This window comes from Rhinoraja longicauda, chromosome 13 (genome assembly GCF_053455715.1).
Source record: "Rhinoraja longicauda isolate Sanriku21f chromosome 13, sRhiLon1.1, whole genome shotgun sequence".
Classification (NCBI taxonomy): Eukaryota; Metazoa; Chordata; class Chondrichthyes; order Rajiformes; family Arhynchobatidae; genus Rhinoraja; species Rhinoraja longicauda.
The window spans coordinates 9,554,354-9,572,555 of record NC_135965.1 but is presented as its reverse complement, the minus strand read 5'-3'; the positions used below and the strand labels follow the sequence as shown (position 1 = coordinate 9,572,555).

At 47.6% G+C, this 18,202-nt stretch overlaps 1 protein-coding gene across 1 annotated transcript; it reads right to left on the bottom strand.

The window, feature by feature from the left end:
* Positions 1 to 2,380: 2,380 nt before the first annotated feature.
* LOC144599355 (E3 ubiquitin-protein ligase TRIM21-like) lies at positions 2,381 to 6,621 on the bottom strand. Its single transcript, XM_078410147.1, has 6 exons — positions 6,211 to 6,621; positions 6,015 to 6,110; positions 5,696 to 5,929; positions 4,162 to 4,184; positions 3,947 to 4,062; positions 2,381 to 3,060 (listed from the first exon to the last, which is right to left on the bottom strand). Exons 1-6 carry the CDS (start codon positions 6,619 to 6,621, stop codon positions 2,381 to 2,383), a joined length of 1,560 nt encoding a protein of 519 aa, XP_078266273.1.
* Between the last annotated feature and the right edge of the window lie 11,581 nt (positions 6,622 to 18,202).

Genomic DNA, 18,202 nt, shown 5'->3' with positions numbered 1-18,202 from the left:
CCCACTCACCCACTCCATCCACACCCCCTCAACTCCACTTATCATCCCCCACCCCACAACCCACCCCCTTATCCTCTTCTCACCCACTCCATCCCCCAGCCCCATTATCCCCCCTCTCTTCCACCCTCCATTCACCCAATTCATCCCCCCTGAACCCCCTTTGAAACTCCCCCAAACCTCTACTGCATTGGTCTAACACTCAGCCACTCCATCCCCCCGTGTTCCCGGGTGGGGGAAGGGCGAAGGGGAGGGGCAATTGGGGGTGGATAGGGGGGATGGAGTGGGTTAGTAGGGGAGGAGGGGGGATTGAGTGGAGGGTTGAGGGTGCTACAATACAAGAGAGGCTTTGGGTCCAGGCCTCACTCAATCATACCCTCTCCCCTTCCCTGCCCCCCCTCTACGAGGAATGGGCCCAACGGGTCCACTTGGCCTAGTATTAATATAAAGGGAGAGAGGGGGAAAGAGAGATGCAGATAGATGGACGGACGGACAGACAGATAGATATCTCTCTGCATCTCTCTCTTTCTCTCCTATCACATTAAGCATTGCCGGAGATTCAAGCTGTGCTGACAGTGGAGAGGCTAATGTGATCCGAAACCTACTGGAGGTGAAGTGAAATGATTGTTTCGAGGCCAGGCAGCCACCCTACTTTCACAGCAGAGCTAGGCAGTGCTGCATTTGGACAAACTAATCGAGTTACATTTTGTTTCCAAAATAAGAGCACAGGAAGATGAGGGGTGGTCTTTTTGAAGGTACACAAAGTCATGAGAGGAATAAATCAAGTAGACGCACAGTCTCTTGCCCAGATTAGGGTAATCAAGAACTAGAGGACATAGGCTTAAGGTGACGAGGGAAAGATTTAATAGGAATCTGAGGGGTAACGTTTTCACAAATGTGGTGGTGGGTGTATGGAACAAGCTGCCAGAAGAATAAATTTGAATTATAGGGGAGGCCATTTAAAACTAACGTAACTTTTTCACCCAGAGAGTTGTGAATTCAGACAATAGACAATAGGTGCAGGAGTATGCCATTCGGCCCTTCAATGTGATCATGGCTGATCATTCTCAATCAGTACCCCACTCCTGCCTTTCCCCCATACCCCCTGACCCCGCTATCCTTAAGACCTCTATCTAACTCTCTCTTTAATGCATTCAGAGAATTAGCCTCCACTGCCTTCTGAAGCAGAAAATTCCACAGATTCACAACTCTCTGACTGAACTAGTTTTTCCTCATCTCCGTTCTAAATGGCCTACCCCTTATTCTTAAACTGTGGCCCCTGGTTCTGGACTCCACAAACATTGCGAACATGTTTCCTGCCTTTAATGTGTACAACCCTTAATAATCTTATACGTTTCAATAAGATCCCCTCTCATCCTAAATTCCAGTGTATACAAGCCTAGTCGCTGCAGTCTTTCAACATATGCCACTCCCGCCATTCCGGGAATTAACCTAGTAAACCTACGCTGCACGCCCTCAATAGCAAGAATATCCTTCCTTAAATTTGGAGACCAAAACTGCACACAGTACTCCAGGTGCGGTCTCACTAGGGCCCTGTACAACTGCAGAAGGAACTCTTTGCTCCTATACTCAACTCCTCTTGTTATGAAGGCCAACATTCCATTGGCTTTCTTCACTGCATGCTTCCTTTTGTGGAATTCTTTGCCACAGAGGGCAGTGGAAGCCAAATCACTGGATGGATTTAAGAGAGCGTTAGATAGAGCTCTAGAGGCTAGTGGAATCAAGGGATATGGGGAGAAGGCAGACACGGGTTACTGATTGTGCATGATCAGCCATGATCGCAATGAATGGCGGTGCTGGCTCGAAGGGCCAAATGGCTTCCTCCTGCCCCAATTTTCTATGTTTCCATGTTCCTCTACGACGGAACCGATAAGAATGCACGTTCCAACAAACCAATCAGTTTCAGTGGTACTTTAGTTCTTTGGTGCTCGATCAACATCGTGCGTTGCGCTGCTGGGCAGTGAAGTTGGCGAACATAGAAACCTGGTCCATCTTCGCAGGGCACCGCGCGGCGTCAAGAAGACTCAACAATGAATTCTACATTTTCACGTAATTATCAAACCTTCTGCTACGCGTTCTCGACATTCAGCTCACCCCTCCTTTAGTAATTTCCAAATTATCCGCCACTCTTTTTTACACCACCACAGGGTCACTTTTACCGGTTTTATTTTTGCCAGACAGCTCTAACAACCTTCAAAGCGAGTAAGTGGACTTGAGGACCAGGAAAGACTGGAGTCGGGACCCGCTGCCCTCCGCGATCGTTTCAATCTTTATATTTTCACAAAAGTAATTTCTGTTCCGTTCCCGGACGCGGTTAAAGCATTAAAATGAACGGATCGACAGCTCTGTTTTCAGTTGCGGTTTATTTCACTCTTCCCACATTTACATTCCCCCTGCTTTTATTTCCACGCTTGCTGGGTTTTTGCGACCCGGAATTGGGGGGGTTAAATTGGGGCCATTCCACGGAAAACCTTGTCCACTGTGTTTCTGCCCCACAGCTCCCGAGCCCCTCTCCCGGAGCGGAACCGGAGCAGATTCTCAGCCACTCGTTTGGTGCCCAAGGCCCGAAGAAAGGATAAAGTTTCCCCGTGAATTTATTCTCAGTGAAGGTGTGGAGAAGGGACTTGGTGTCCGCGTCGTAAAATGAAACGGTCCCGGACTCGTAACTGAGATAAACTCCCACCCTCCCGGGGACGACACGGGCGGGGAGATAGGACGGAGGGGAGGTGAATGCTTCAAACTCGCCATCACACCGCCACCCGATGCTCCAGACTCCAGTCTCCGGGGTGGAAGTGACCCAACCCTTCCTCTTCGCAGACTCTACGGCGACTCCCAGACTCCAGCCCAAACTCCCCGCCACCTCTACCACCCAGTAATGTCTCCCCAATGTGAATCCCTCTGATCCCAGCACACACACACTGCCTGTAAACCACTTCCCGGTGTCAGGGACACTCCTCCTGGTCTGGGTCCGTCTCACCCTCTTCCGATCCTCAGACACCTCGAGCTCCGGATGCGCTGTTTCCACATCCAGGGTGATGGAGACTGGGGGGGAGAAGCAGAGAATCAGAGAGTCCCCGGGGATCGGGGGGAGACTCGGGCAGCGCCGCCCCGGGACCGTCGGCCTCGGGCACAGACGGGCGGACAACAAACACATTTCCCGGAGTTGCACCATACTATTTCTGATGGACAACATTTTTATCCCACGCGTTTAATTTGTTTTGTGGCGGAGATTGATTGAAGCAGGAGAGATTGCAATGTGGAAAGTAATTTCCTGACTACGGAAAAAAGCTGATGTATAAACCTGAGAGGGAGGGAGGAGGCAGAGATAAATTGGGCACAGATGCTGCAATCGAAATGAAGGGTGTGCATTAATACCTATTGTCAGAGGGGTGTCATGATATTCCAGACAGGTTCACAACTTCTTGCAAGGAATGATCTCCACGAGAAATAGTCAGTGTTCCTGCATCTGAGAGAGAAAAATATGCGATCAAGTAACGGTTACAATCAGGCTGTAACGTTGTGTCGCATATAGAGCTTTTATTAAAGCATTAGACTGGCTCGATTCTGGTGCCCTGCGAGTCTGGGTTAGTTTTTCCCCGATTTGAATGAATTCCGCTGACCTTAGGAGTAAGTATATGAAAGTAGAACCATCCACATGCGAGAGAGAAAATAAAAAGAGAAGCGGCTAGGAATATTCATGGAACAGGGGCATCCATGAACAGAGTTGAAGCCAACGGGCTCAACGAGAGAGAGAGTTGCTTGGAATAATGATCAGAGGCATAATATTATCGTAGGTGTTTGTTGTTGAATAGCTGTTCAGGTGGCTGTATGTTTTCATTAAAGTGTCCATTATTCATATCACTCTTTGCATCCAACTAACATCTAGCGATCTCTATTACACCAGAAAAATAAATTATAACAACATTACCTTCCGGACTACCACAGGACAATTCGCTCAGCACTCTCTTCAATAAAAAGGGGTGATCGAATTCTGCAACATCCGGTGCCCCATCTTCGACAGACGTGTAATCCTCTTCACTAATCCTGTAAATATAAGCAGCTGGGTTACAGAATGAACAACAATGAATTTCTGAGTTATTTTTAAAAATCATGCATTGTTTTTTAGTAAAGAACATTTCTTACCTCCTATTCCGACGAATTTCCCCCTGAAATCAATAAAAGCCAAATTTTAATTGATTTACACTGACCATACACAATCCAACAGCAGAATTTTCTACTAATTCTTGCAACCTGTTGGGAATTCTGCAGTATCACACCTTCTGACGCACAGAGCACGGGAACGGTGCAGTTCGGATGAGGGAACACAGGACAAACATGAAAGAGGAAGAAAATGTATTATGTCTGGTGGTAGTGTGAACTGTGAGGAAGATGCTATGAGGTTGCAGGGTGACTTGGACAGGTTGTGTGAGTGGGCGGATGCATGGCAGATGCAGTTTAATGTGGATAAGTGTGAGGTTATCCACTTTGGTGGCAAGAATAGGAAGGCAGAGTATTATCTGAATGGTGTCAAGTTAGGAACAGGGGACGTACAACGAGATCTGGGTGTCCTAGTGCATCAGTCACTGAAAGGAAGCATGCAGGTACAGCAGGCAGTGAAGAAAGCCAATGGAATGTTGGCCTTCATAACAAGAGGAGTTGAGTATAGGAGCAACAAGGCCCTTCTGCAGTTGTACAGGGCCCTAGTGAGACCGCACCTGGAGTACTGTGTGCAGTTTTGGTCTCCAAATTTGAGGAAGGATATTCTTGCTATTGGGGGCAAGAATTGAGTGCACGTTGCGTAGGTTTACTAGGTTAATTCCTGGAATGGTGGGACTATCATAGGGGGGGACTATCATATGTTGAAAGACTGGAGCGACTAGGCTTGTATGCACTGGAATTTAGAAGGATGAGAGGAGATCTTATCGAAACGTATAAGATTATTAAGGGGTTGGACACGTTAGAGGCAGGAAACATGTTCCCAATGTTGGGGGAGTCCAGAACAAGGGGCCACAGTTTAAGAATAAGGGGTAGGCCATTTAGAACTGAGATGAGGAAGAACTTTTTCAGTCAGAGAGTTGTGAATCTGTGGAATTCTCTGCCTCAGATAGCAGTAGAGGACAATTCTCTGAATGCATTCAAGAGCGCTAGATAGAGCTCTTAAGGATAGCGGAGTCAGGGGGTATGGGGAGAAGGCAGGGTACTGATTGAGAATGATCAGCTATGATCACATTGAATGGCGGTGCTGGCTCGAAGGGCCGAATGGCCTCCTCCTGCACCTATTGTCTATTGCCTATGTCAAAAATATTTCAATAGACAGGAAAGGTGAACCACACGGGACATATTTACTAGCAACTCTAAAATGAATGTATTGATAATGTTTTTTTACATTATCAAAGGATTTCGTACAATGGGTCATGCAAAACACCCAAAGTTATCAAACACCGATTATACAAAGAGGATTTAGATGATATATCTGGCATAAGTGCCAAGGTGTATAACTGAATGTTAGTTCCCATTAATTAATGCACTGTCTCTAACACCCGCTACACAGGTAATATTTAACTTTGGAAACACAGGAACAATCAAACATTTAGCGTCAAGGTCTCCACTTATTCCCGAGAGGTTGTGCATTTATTGTGTGCACTTGGATTGGCCTAAACTGAAAATAAATTCTCACCACGAGAAATATCACACTGTCTTTTTGATCCATCCGTTCCTGCATCTTTGTGAGTTTCTCCTGCATGGAATTTAACTTCTCTTGAATTGCTTGAAGATTTTTCTCCATTATATCTAGGCTCTTCGCTTCTGCTTCCCTGAGATCTTTGAGTAAGCGCTGCTCTTCCTCAGCGAGAACCTGTCGCTTTTTAGTGAATACAGATGTGATGTGGGACTGCACACTGCGAGACTGTTCCTGTTTAGAGAAATGGGGATATTATTATGTTGTCTCAAGGGGAACAAATGTACACAGCATCACACAGCACAGGATGAGACCTTACCACCAGTCCAGAAATATTTGTTTTCTGCAATTGTTCCATTTCCTGTATCTCTGAATTTGTTTTTGTGAGAGATTCCAGGGAAGATTTGATATGAGCCTGAAAATAGGTTTGCAAAAACAAAAAGCGAAATGAAAGTATTGTACATCAGGAAAAAAACGATGTAGAATTAATGTGATCATAAGATGTTTGCTTTTACCTTGTAGTTTTCAACAGCTTCTTCTACCGGTATGAAGCGGTGCTCTCTGTGTTCCCGCGCATCTCGACAATTCACACAGACCAATATGTTGTCAGTTTCACAAAACAGCTTCAGTTCTTCCTGATGTTTCTCGCAGTGAAGTTTACTTTCCTTCTCTCTCTGATTCAGGTTTAATTTGTGAGTTTTCTCAGCCAGGTTTGACAAGGCCCAATTCCCAATCAGGGTGCCGTCTGCAAACTCCGCTCCGCATTCCGGGCAGTTGTTGTTCCCGTCCTTGTCCCAAATCTGTGTGATACAGGAGCGGCAGAAGTTGTGTCCGCACTGCAGGGAATCCAGGTCGGTGAAGATATCCAGGCAGACGGGACAAATTAGTTCTTGGCGCGAACTCTCAACCTGCCATTCGGCGGCCATGTTGATTTTCGGCAGTTACGGTGAGGCGCTGAACACCCGAGATGTAGATGAGATGCCGCGATTGTCCAATCGCCGCGCTGCAGGGTCGGGGGAACACTAAAGGGGAGGAGTTCCGCGCTGCAGGTTCGGGGGGAACACTAAAGGGGAGGAGTTCCGCGCTGCAGGGTCAGGGAACGGACACTAAAGGCGAGGAGTTCCGCGCTGCAGGGTCAGGGGGAACACTAAAGGGGAGGAGTTCGGCGCTGCAGGGTCAGGGGGAACACTAAAGGGGAGGAGTTCCGCGCTGTAGGGTCAGGGGGAACACTAAAGGGGAGGAGTTCCGCGCTGCAGTGTCAGGGGGAAAGATGGCAGATGGAGTTTAATGCTGATAAATGTGAGGTGCTGCATTTTGGTAGGACAAATCAAAATAGGACGTACAGGGTAAATGGTAGGGAATTGAGGAATGCAGTGGAACAGAGGGATCTGGGAATAACTGTGCATTGTTCCCTGAAGGTGGAATCTCATGTGGATAGGGTGGTGAAGAAGGCGTTTGGTATGCTTGCCTTTATAAATCAGAGCATCGAGTATAGAAGTTGGGATGTAATGTTGAAATTGTACAGGGCATTGGTGAGGCCGAATCTGGAGTATGGTGTGCAGTTCTGGTCGCCAAATTATAGGAAGGATGTCGACAAAATGGAGAGGGTACAGAGGAGATTTACTAGAATGTTGCCTGGGTTTCAGCACTTAGGCTACAGAGAGAGGTTGAACAGGTTGGGTCTTTATTCTTTGGAGCGTAGAAGGTTGAGGGGGGACTTGATAGAGGTTTTTAAAATTTTGAGAGGGACGGACAGAGTTGACGTGGGTAGGCTTTTCCCTTTGAGAGTGGGGAAGATTCCAACAAGGGGACATAGCTTCAGAATTGAGGGACAAAGGTTTAGGGGTAACATGAGGGGGAACTTCTTTACTCAGAGGGTTGTGGCTGTATGGAATGGGCTTCCGGTGGAAGTGGTGGAGGCTGGCTCGATTTTATTATTTAAGAGTAAATTGGATAGGTATATGGATAGGAGGGGATTGGAGGGTTATGGTCTGAGTGCAGGTAGATGAGACTAGGTCAGGGAGAATGGTCGGCGTGGACTGGTAGGGCCGGACAGGCCTGTTTCCATGCTGTAGTTGTTATATGTTATATGTTATATATGGACACAAAAAAGCTGGGGTAACCCAGCGGGACAGGCAGCGTCTCCGGAGAGAAGGGATGAATGGGTGACGTTTTTCGGGTGGAGAAACATAGAAAATAGGTGCAGGAGTAGGCCATTCGGCCCTTCGAGCCTGCACCACCATTCAATATGATCATGGCTGATCATCCAGCTCAGTATCCCGTACCTGCCTTCTCTCCATACCCCCTGATCCCTTTAGCCACAAGGGTCACATCTAACTCCCTCTATTGAATGGCGGTGCTGGCTCGAAGGGCCGAATGCCCTACTCCTGCACCTATTTTCTATGTTTCTCCACCCGAAAAACGTCACCCATTCTTTCTCTCTCTTCTTCAGACAAGGCGAGGGCACAAGGTGTCGTGGCAACTCCAGGCGAACTCCACTATAGGGAGCAGTTGACAAGACATTGAACCTTGGCCTCCGCGATCTCCCGTTTGCCAAACTTTGTAAATCCCCTTCCCGGAGTGCCCTTTCTGTCCTGGGCCTCCTCCACTGGTTGAATGAGACCACACACAAATTGGAGGAACAGTGTTTGGGAAGCTTACAAACCAGCGGCATGAATAATGATTTTTCTAACTTCAATTCCCTCTCTGCCCGTCCCTCCGTCCTCTGAGTGGTCCTGATAGTTTCGCTGTTCGTATTCCTTCGTTATCAATTCTCCCACTGCCAACAATGGACCATTGTGGGCCCTAGCGATCATTGGTGATCGGTGCCGGCTCGCATTTCGTTTGTACCTTTTTCAACCCGCCAGTATCACTCTCCGCTGACTCACATTCCGAAGAAGGGTCTCAACCTGAAACGTCGCCTATTTTTATTTCCAGAGATGCCGTCTGACCCGCTGATTCACTCCAGCATCTTGTGTCCATCTTCGGTGTGACCCAGCATCTACAGTTCCTTCCTACACAAAACACTAAATCTGCCTGATTATGTCTGGAGCAGGAAAGAAGAGCAGAAGAAACAAACTGCCGGAGAGACGCAGCGGGTCGAGCAGCATCTGCGGGGGGGAATGAAATAGCGGCGTTTCTTAGAAAGGGCAAGGGCAGAGAGTAGACACACTGGGTAGAGCTGCTGCCTCACAGGGCAAGGGCAGAGAGTAGACACACTGGGTAGAGCTGCTGCCTCACAGGGCAAGGGCAGAGAGTAGGCACACTGGGTAGAGCTGCTGCCTCACAGCGCCAGAGACCCGGGCTCTACCCTGACCCCGGGTGCCGTCTGTGTGCAGTTTGCTGGTTTAACCTCTCTCACCGCGTGGGTTTCCTCCGGTTGTCCGATTTCCCCTTACACCCGAAGATAAAGTGCGGGTTTGTAAATTGCCGATACTATCCAGTTAGTGCGCGAGAATGTGGGATAACATAAAACGATAGGGAATGAAATATTGTCTTCGCGTGGATAGGTGGCTATGGGATGGGACCGGAACACATGCAATTATGATTAGATGCTGGGATGAAATGCCGGGCTGGGATACTGACGGTGAAGATGTAGAAAGTGGAATGAACGGGCCAGTGCTGCGTGGTGAGGGGAAAATAAACTGTTTCCTTTGACTGCTACTAACATATTACCTGTTTGATTTCCGTGTGTAATTACGTGTCAGAATCAGAAAGGTATGAGTTGTGCGTTGCTGTGTAGCGGTTACCTACTGAGGTTCCACCATTCGCCTGTCACCCAACTTCAGCTAGAGTTCCATGTGTTACAACCTGCACCACTGTTCCTCTCGATCCATTTCACTCCACCTTCGCTCCCTGTATCATCTCATCAGTCCTCATCGTATCGAATGATTCCGTGGCCGGTTAACCGATCAAATGCAATGATATATCAACAAGTGAAAACATTCTGATGTTTGTTAGTTGAGAGGAACTGGGGCGATGAATCAAGATGACTGGCCTTGAAACAGGAGAGATAATAATCTGGGTACATAATCCCAACATATGGGAGGGAGAGTGGGACTGGGGAGGGGGACAGCTGGGGGACAGCTGGGGGGAAGGGGGATGGTGATGAGGGGAGGAGAAGGTGGGGCTGGGAGGGAGGTGGGGAAGGTGGGCGGGGGGGAAGGGGACAGTAAGAGTGAAACGGAGATGAGGAAGAACTTTTTCAGTCAGAGAGTGGTGAAGGTGTGGAATTCTCTGCCTCAGAAGGCAGTGGAGGCCAGTTCGTTGGATGCTTTCAAGAGAGAGCTGGATAGAGCTCTTAAGGATAGCGGAGTGAGGGGGTATGGGGAGAAGGCAGGAACGGGGTACTGATTGAGAGTGATCAGCCATGATCGCATTGAATGGCGGTGCTGGCTCGAAGGGCTGAATGGCCTACTCCTGCACCTATTGTCTATTGTCTATTGAAAGGAGGGGGAGGAGAGAAGGGGTGTGTGGGGAAGGGGGTTGGTGGTGGGGGGTAGGGGGAAAGGGCGACTGTGGGGGTCAGGAGAGAGTGGGAGTGGGGAAGAGGGGAGAAGGGGTGGGAGGGAGGGGGACAGTGAGAATGCGGGTGGGGAGAGTGGGTGGAGGGTAGGGGTGGGAGGGGGATGAGGGTAGGGGAGGAGACAGTGGGGGAGGCGGGGTGGAGGAGAGAGGGGTGGGGGAGAGTGAGATTGGGGCTGGGGGAGAGAGATTGGGGCTGGGGGAGAGAGATTGGGGCTGGGGGAGGAGAGAATATGGGGGGTGGGGGGGGAGGAGAGTGTGGGGGAACGGGGGGCTGGGGAGAGCGAGAGTGGGGCTGAGGGAGGAGAGAATGGGGGAGGGGAAAGTGGTGGAAAGGGAGGTGGTGGGGAGAGAGCGAGTGGGGGTGGGAGGGAGTGGGACTGGGGAAGGGGACAGCAGGGGTGGGGGGAGGGGGGGATGGTGGTGGGGGAGAAAGGACAGTGGGGGTCAGGGAAGATGGGAGAGTGGGGGGGTGGGGGGATATGGGTGATTGAGTAGGGGGTTGAGGGTGCTACACCAATACAGGAGAGGCTTTGGGTCCAGGGCTCCTCGGTCACACCTTCTCCCCTTCCCTGTACCGCCTTTAATTGCGCTCCCCCTCCCCTGGAGGAGCACGGCACCACAGTGAAGGAGAAATTTGATGGCCATTGGCAGGACGGTGTCGGTGTCTCCCCCACCCCATTCCCACCCCTCACCCTCCTCACCCACCCCTCCTCTCCAACCCCCTCCCCTCTCCACCCCCTCCCCCCCTCATCTCGCCCCCATTGAGATTCTTTTTTTTTGAACAGACACTTTATTTTAACGGAAAAAATGCGATTTCCCCAGGTTACAATGGAAATCCCTACGAGAACCCTATATTACTAAAACTCTCATCTTGTATATATATTCGTATATTTGTTTGTATACTTGTCTGTTCCCAAAATACAGCCAAAACGGTACACGATAGCGCAACAATTTTACACCCACCCTACTCACTATTTCCCTACGGTCTCAATCGATCAAGTTTTGTTACATTTTAAAAACAATTAATAAACTTTAATAAATGCGCTTCCCCCCCCCCCCCCCCCCGCCGGGAGGACCGATGCCCATCCCGGTGTGCCCCGCGCCTGACCTTCCTCCCGTGGTGCAGCGGGGTGGCAGAGGATCAAATAAGATGGCGATGGCGATCACCGCCGAGCTACCGCTGCAGAAGAGTTTTCCACCCAACGGGTCCACGGCGCACTCTGGCCGACGCGATGGCCGCCCGGGGCCGAGGTGAGTGGCTCCCTCTCCCCACCCCTCTCGCCCGCCCACAGCTTCGGGGGACACTCCCTGGCCGGCAACGGGTCCACGGACCGTCAGTTGGGGGAGGGTTGCCGCGGGAGAGGTTTGCACCCAACGGGGGTTGCCGCGCCCACAGGAGAGATTTAGAGCCAACAGCTTCATGCCCGTCTCGCAATGAATAGAAATGAATATTTGATTACAAAGCAACTAGGGTTCAGAACTGAATATGAATATTGAATTCTCCAATTTTAAATAACTTCTGCAAACACCCTTCCTCCCTGCCCTCCTCCCCACTCCCAGCCTCCACTAAAAGCCTGTTAACCAGTTGCACAGTTCAAAACTTTGTATCCCTCTTGGACTCGCATCTGTTTCTATATCTAACCTCGTCCAACAATCTGTCTGTCAGGAGCTCCCTTGCCTAAGGTCACTTGTTGCCGACTGTGATTTGTCCTGTCCTCTTTTCGCTAAGTTTTTCCCCCGATCCACCTACAGCAATCATTATGAAGAAGCCTCCCGACCCAAAAGTCACCTGTCCATTTTCTCCAGAGATGCTGCCTGACCTGATAAAGAAATTTGTAAGTTTCATCATGGCTCATTAAATAGTGAAAGATTAAGTGTTAATGAACATATTGGAAGTATATAAATTAACATTGAAAAAGTAAATGGAACATAATGCCAAATCCTCAAAAATAAGGACAGTTAAGTATAAAAAAAATATTTAAATAGCTGCAAGTTACTATTCATGGAAAATTTTAACTTGATTTATAGTCACCATACCAGTAACGTCCAGATCCTGAGAAATGGATAACAATACTGCAACAAAGAGTGTCACAGGATTACTTCAGAGTTCTGATGTAATGTGTTTGAATTAAAGAATACATTACACAGTCAAATTAGAACTTTTTTCGTCATATGCTTCTTCACATTTAACAGCTTAAAATTTATACTGAGCAATGAATGATAAAAACTATGTGGCAGAAGATCTCATCAGTAGAACTGTCAAGCCAAGAGCTTGCTCGAGTGAGGCCATGCCCTGTCAGATTCTTCAGACACAGCTACAGCCTCCCTACAGCATTATGCCTTCATCAGTCAGCGTATTAAATATCGAAGTTGGAATGTTGTTACAGTGAGGCCACATTTGGTGTATTGTGTTCAGTATTGGTCACCCTGGAGTAGGAAAGATGTTGTTAAGCTGGAAAGAGTGTAGAGAAGATTTACGAGGATGTTGCCAGGACTTGTGACGGCCTGCTCCACAGGGCAAGCTAGGACTTTATTCCTTTGAGTGCAGGAGGATAAGAAGTGATCTTGTAGAAGTGTACAAGATTATGAAGATATATATATATATTGTAGATGCAGTCTTTTACCTAGACCAGGGGAATCAAGAATCAGAGGGCATAGGTTTAAGGTGAGAGGAGATTTAATAGAAACCTGAGGGGCAACCTTTTCACACAGAGGGTGGTTGATATATGGAATGAGCTGCCAGAGGAGGTAGTTGAGGCAGGTACTATAACACCATTTAAAAGACATTTGGACAGGTACATAGTTAGGGAGAAATGGGTCAAATACAGGCAGTTGGATCTAGTGTAGACGAGTCATCTTGATCGGCATTGGCAAGTTTAGCCGAAAGGCCTGTCTCCATAATGTATGACTCTATGACAACATTCTCAAGCCCAATGCACCTGAATAAAATTGTCACCCACCTTGTTTTGGAATGTACATTCTTATAGGTCTGGAAGTTCAGCCAAAGGTGTGTTTTCCTTTAAAAAAAAATTAAATCATGCTTGTTTTCTCAGTTTTCCTGTTGTGAAGATGGGACCTTGATCTGGAACATGATTTTGTTTCTCTCCATATGACTGCTTCTTCATCAATGGAGTGTCTCCAGTATTTCTATGTTTGCCCCAAAAATAAATGCAGTGGTCTGAATCATGGTTGAACACATGACTTTGCTCTTTTAGCTATCCATACACATGGCAATATGCAAAAACAAATATCTACTGCTGTTGCTGGTGCAATTTTCCCTCTGGTCTGCCTGAAATTTACAGCTCTTCCAGTGAAAGAAATGGCCAAGGTCTGGGATTATATGCCAAGGGGCATGTTGTTCATAAGTTCTCGGAGCAGAATTAGGCCAATTGGCCCATCAAGTCTACTCCGCCATTCAATCATGACTGATCTATCTTTCCCTTCAACCCCATTCTCCTGCCTTCTCCCCATAACCCCTGACACCCTTACTAATCAAGAATCTGTCAATCTCCACCTTAAAAATATCCATTGACTTGGCCTCCACAGCCGTCTGTGACAATTAATTCCATAGATTCACCACCGTCTGGGTAAAGAAATTCCTCCTCATCTCTCTGATAATGTAACGGACCGCAGGTAGACCCAAATGCAGCACACGGAACCAAGGAAGCAGTTTTAGAATGAGCTTTATTTCTACCTGCTCGTGGTCGGGGACAGAAGACTGAGGCGTTCACCAGGGCTACGACGAGGCATGAAGGTCGGGAGCAGGCAGGGTCGGCAAGGGGAAATCAGTCCAAGAGAGAATGCTGGAGAGTCTTGCATGAGGGCTAAGAACAATCTGGCAAAGAGTGTGTGCGCAGGAAGGGTTTATATGCTGGCTTGATTGGTGATCTGGAGCATGTGAGGGGAGTTGGCTTAATGTGGTGGGTGTGGCTGGCAGGTGAGTGAACAGGACAGACTGTGACAGAACCCCTCCCTCAAGGGACGGACCTGACGTCCCCAAAAGTCAATAAACAGAAACCGAGTGGGAGGAGGGGCCGTGGAGGTGGGCTAATACTCTTCGGAGACGCCGTCCCATTCCATAGTCGCAACTGGGTGGGAGGCAGGTGACTGGTGGGGGGAATCATCCTCATCAGAGGATGGCCCCTCGGGACTACCAGCACTAGTGTGTCCGGGACTGGAAATCTCCTCGTCACCAGATGAGTCTTCTTCCTCCGGAGAATCTGGAGCAACAGACGGCGAGGTTATCCGGGTGCCCCTCTGGAAGATGTAGTGGATGCTGGAGAGTCTTGAATGAGGGCTAAGAACAATCTGGCAAAGAGTGTGTGTGCAGGAAGGGTTTATATGCTGGCTTGATTGGTGATCTGGAGCAGGTGAGTGAACAGGTGAGGGGAGTTGGCTTAACGTGGTGTGCGTGGCTGGCAGGTGAGTGAACAGGACAGACTGTGACAGATAAGGGTTCGTCTTTTTATTCTGAGGCTGAGGCCCCTGGTTCTAGACTCTCCCACTAGTGTAAACATCCTTTCCACATTCACTCTATCCAGCCCTTCAACTATTCGCTAAGTTTCAATGAGGTCCCACCTCATCCTTCTAAATTCCAGCGAGTACAGGCCCAGTTCCTTTAAACGCTCATCATATGTTAACCCAATCTCGTTACCAACACTCACAAGGAATCAAAGGGGAATGGTCATGGAAAATGCTCTTTTTCACACTGACTGGCTGGGAACTGTAAAATTCCCTTGTTTGCCTTGTAGGTAAAAGCAATTTTAAATACTGTACATGGTGGCATATGAAAGTGCTATATTCTAAATGAGCAATTTTATGAATAAAGTGTATATTTGGAAATGAATATTTCTTTATCAGATATTGTTTTGACATTTTCAGCAATACCCTGTAGAATGGGACAGTCAATTTCATAGTGATGTTCACATGAAAGTAGTCCCCTGATTTATTTTATTTTGAGTCTCCTAGGTTTTGGCTGTGTTCAAAGGAGCTGTAATTTGCAATTGTGATACTCTATTCAACTTCTTCACCTATAATTGATAAATTGTAATACTGAAGACAACGGGATTAAATTTAAGAAGTAGGATAGAGACATGTATACCACCATGAAGCAGACATAGTGCATGATATCCTGGGTGAATTTAAACACCGTGATGTTTAACCAAGCCTCAAGTCCTGCCTCCCAAAGACTTGAATCGCAGGGACTTCACCATTGCTATGTTATAGACCAAAGAAAACAGGGATCCATTATTTACACACTGATGTCTATCATTAACAAGAATGAGGAACAGAATTCTTTTATTTACCTACCAGTTTTATTCATTATCAAGAATGAGGAACAAAATTCTTTAATTGTGGACAATAAGGCGGGTTGGACTGCAAGGAATTATGGTAGATTTCACTGAGAGGTAAAGAAACTTGGGAGGTTTTTAACCACATTAAAATTGGTGCAGAGAAACTAAGTAATTAATAAACCTGTAGATAAATAGATAAATTCTCAGGTCAGCCAAAGCAAAGGATATTGTATTTCCAACAAGTGATTGCATAGGAAAATTCCAACGTTGATCAACAAAGAATTCTAATCTTTAAAGAGTGCACATCAATTTGCCAAACTGATTGGTGATTGAGGTAAAACAAGTTACCATTGTGATCATCTGGCACAGTCAATTTAGTAAGAAGGCATATTTATTTTACGTTGGACTTATGCCATTGGGTAATGGTACCAATTGCTCCATTCTCTACAAGAACTAAGAACAATCATTCTTTCTTTGTGACTCCTATTGCAAACAACATTCCGCAGCCCCGAACATCTTTCCATTTATTTACTTCTTTGCCAAACAAAGTTAACTAAAAATATAGTTCCATGGAAGAGATACCTTTGTTTTTGGCATCTAGGCATTTCTGTCACTACAAACTGCGGTGTCAGCAGAAACTAGGGCTCCTGCACAAGAAGACCCTTACTCCATCCTCTGAACTGGACTGAAATGCCGGGAAGATTTGCTGGGTGCAACAAATCACTTGTTCATAATGATATCCCCTGAATAAAACTGCGCAGGGTTCCTTTGCTAGGTTGTTCTTGTGTCCGTTGTGTATGATACTTGCATAACCTTGTGCAAATCTGTGTTTTGGAGACAACAACTGAAGGCTTTTCCTATTGACATTTGATATGCCAGTGTAATTTTGGATATCTTGTGCAACTGTAAAAGTGACCAAAGCTAATTCACACACCAGGGCAGCACAGTGACGCAACTGGTAGAGTTGCTGCCTCACAGCACAAGAGACCCAGGGTTGATCCTGACCTCAAGTGGTGCCATAGTGGAGTTTGTAAAATTGACCTCTGTAAAATTGCCCCAACTGTAGCGATAAACATAAAACTCATGTGAATGGGTGATTAATGGTTGGTGTGGACTCGGTGGGCCAAAAGACCTGTTTCCATGCTGTATATCTAAACTAAATAAACACTCCTGCATCTTTAATTGCAATGTGACAAATGATTCCAATCATGTTGGAAACTTCCATGCACCCTGTAGAACACTTAGAACAGTAATAGCAACAAAGGTACAATACAATACAATACAATATATCTTTATTGTCATTGTACCCAGGGGTACAACGAGATTGGGAATGCGCCTCCCATACGATGCAATAATTTAAGTAATTAACAGCAACCCAACGAAACGAAACAATTGTAACAGTTTTTAGACAGGGTAAAGTGCAAGTTGATCTATGCGTTGTGGCCATCCGGCTCAGCAGGACCGGTTCATAGCAGCTATGGCCCTGGGGATGAAGCTGTTCCTGAGTCTGGAGGTGCGGGCGTAGAAGGCCTTGTATCGTCTGCCCAATGGAAGGAGTTCGAACAGACTGTTGCAGGGGTGTGAAGAGTCTTTGTGGATGCTGGTGGCTTTTCTGAGGCATCGTGTGTTGTAGATGCCCTCCAAGTCTGGTAGCTGTGTTCCGATGGCCCTCTGAGCTCTATGGACTACCCGCTGTAGAGCTTTCCTTTCTGCCTCCGTGCAGCTGAGGTACCACACAGGGATGCCATGCGTTAGGATGCTCTCTATGGTGCAGCGGTAGAAGGTCATCAGCAACTGTTGGGGTAGACCAGACTTTTTCAGTGTTCTTAAGTAGAACAGTCTTTGTTGTGCCTTCTTGACCAGCGCAGCAGTGTTATTGGACCATGTTAGGTCCTCCGAAATGTGAGTGCCCAGAAACTTGAAGCTGGACACTCTCTCCACACTGTCCCCGTTGATAGAGATCAGGGCATATTCCCCGTTATGTGACCTACGGAAGTTGATGATCAGCTCCTTGGTCTTGGTGGTATTTAGGGACAGGTTGTTATCCGAGCACCAGTCCGCCAGGTTCTGCACCTCCGCTCTATAGTTTGTTTCATCACCGTTGGTGATCAGCCCGATCACCGTTGTGTCGTCTGCAAACTTGACAATGGTGTTGGTGTCGAATGCAGGAACACAGTCGTGTGTGAAGAGGGAGTAGAGCATGGGGCTCAGAACACAGCCCTGTGGTGTGCCGGTACTCAGGGTGATAGTGGAGGACAGGTGCGGGCCCATTCTCACTGCCTGCGGTCGTTCCAGCAGGAAGTCCAGGATCCAGTCACATAATGACGAGCTGAGGCCTAGCTGGTGGAGTTTGGTGATGAGCTTGGTGGGGATGACCGTGTTGAAGGCGGAGCTATAGTCTATGAATAGCATCCTCACGTACGTGCCCTGTCTCTCTAGGTGAGTCAGGACAGTGTGAAGAGCCAGAGAGATGGCGTCCTCTGGATCTATTTGCCCTGTATGCAAATTGATGTGGGTCCAGTGAGTCAGGGATGCTGGATTTGATGTGCGAGAGGACCAGCCTCTCAAAGCACTTCATGACTATCGGCGTTAGGGCAACCGGGCGGTAGTCGTTCAGGTTGGAGATCTTTGTTTTTTTCGGCACCGGAACTATGATAGCCGGACTATGAGTATAGGCAACCCATTG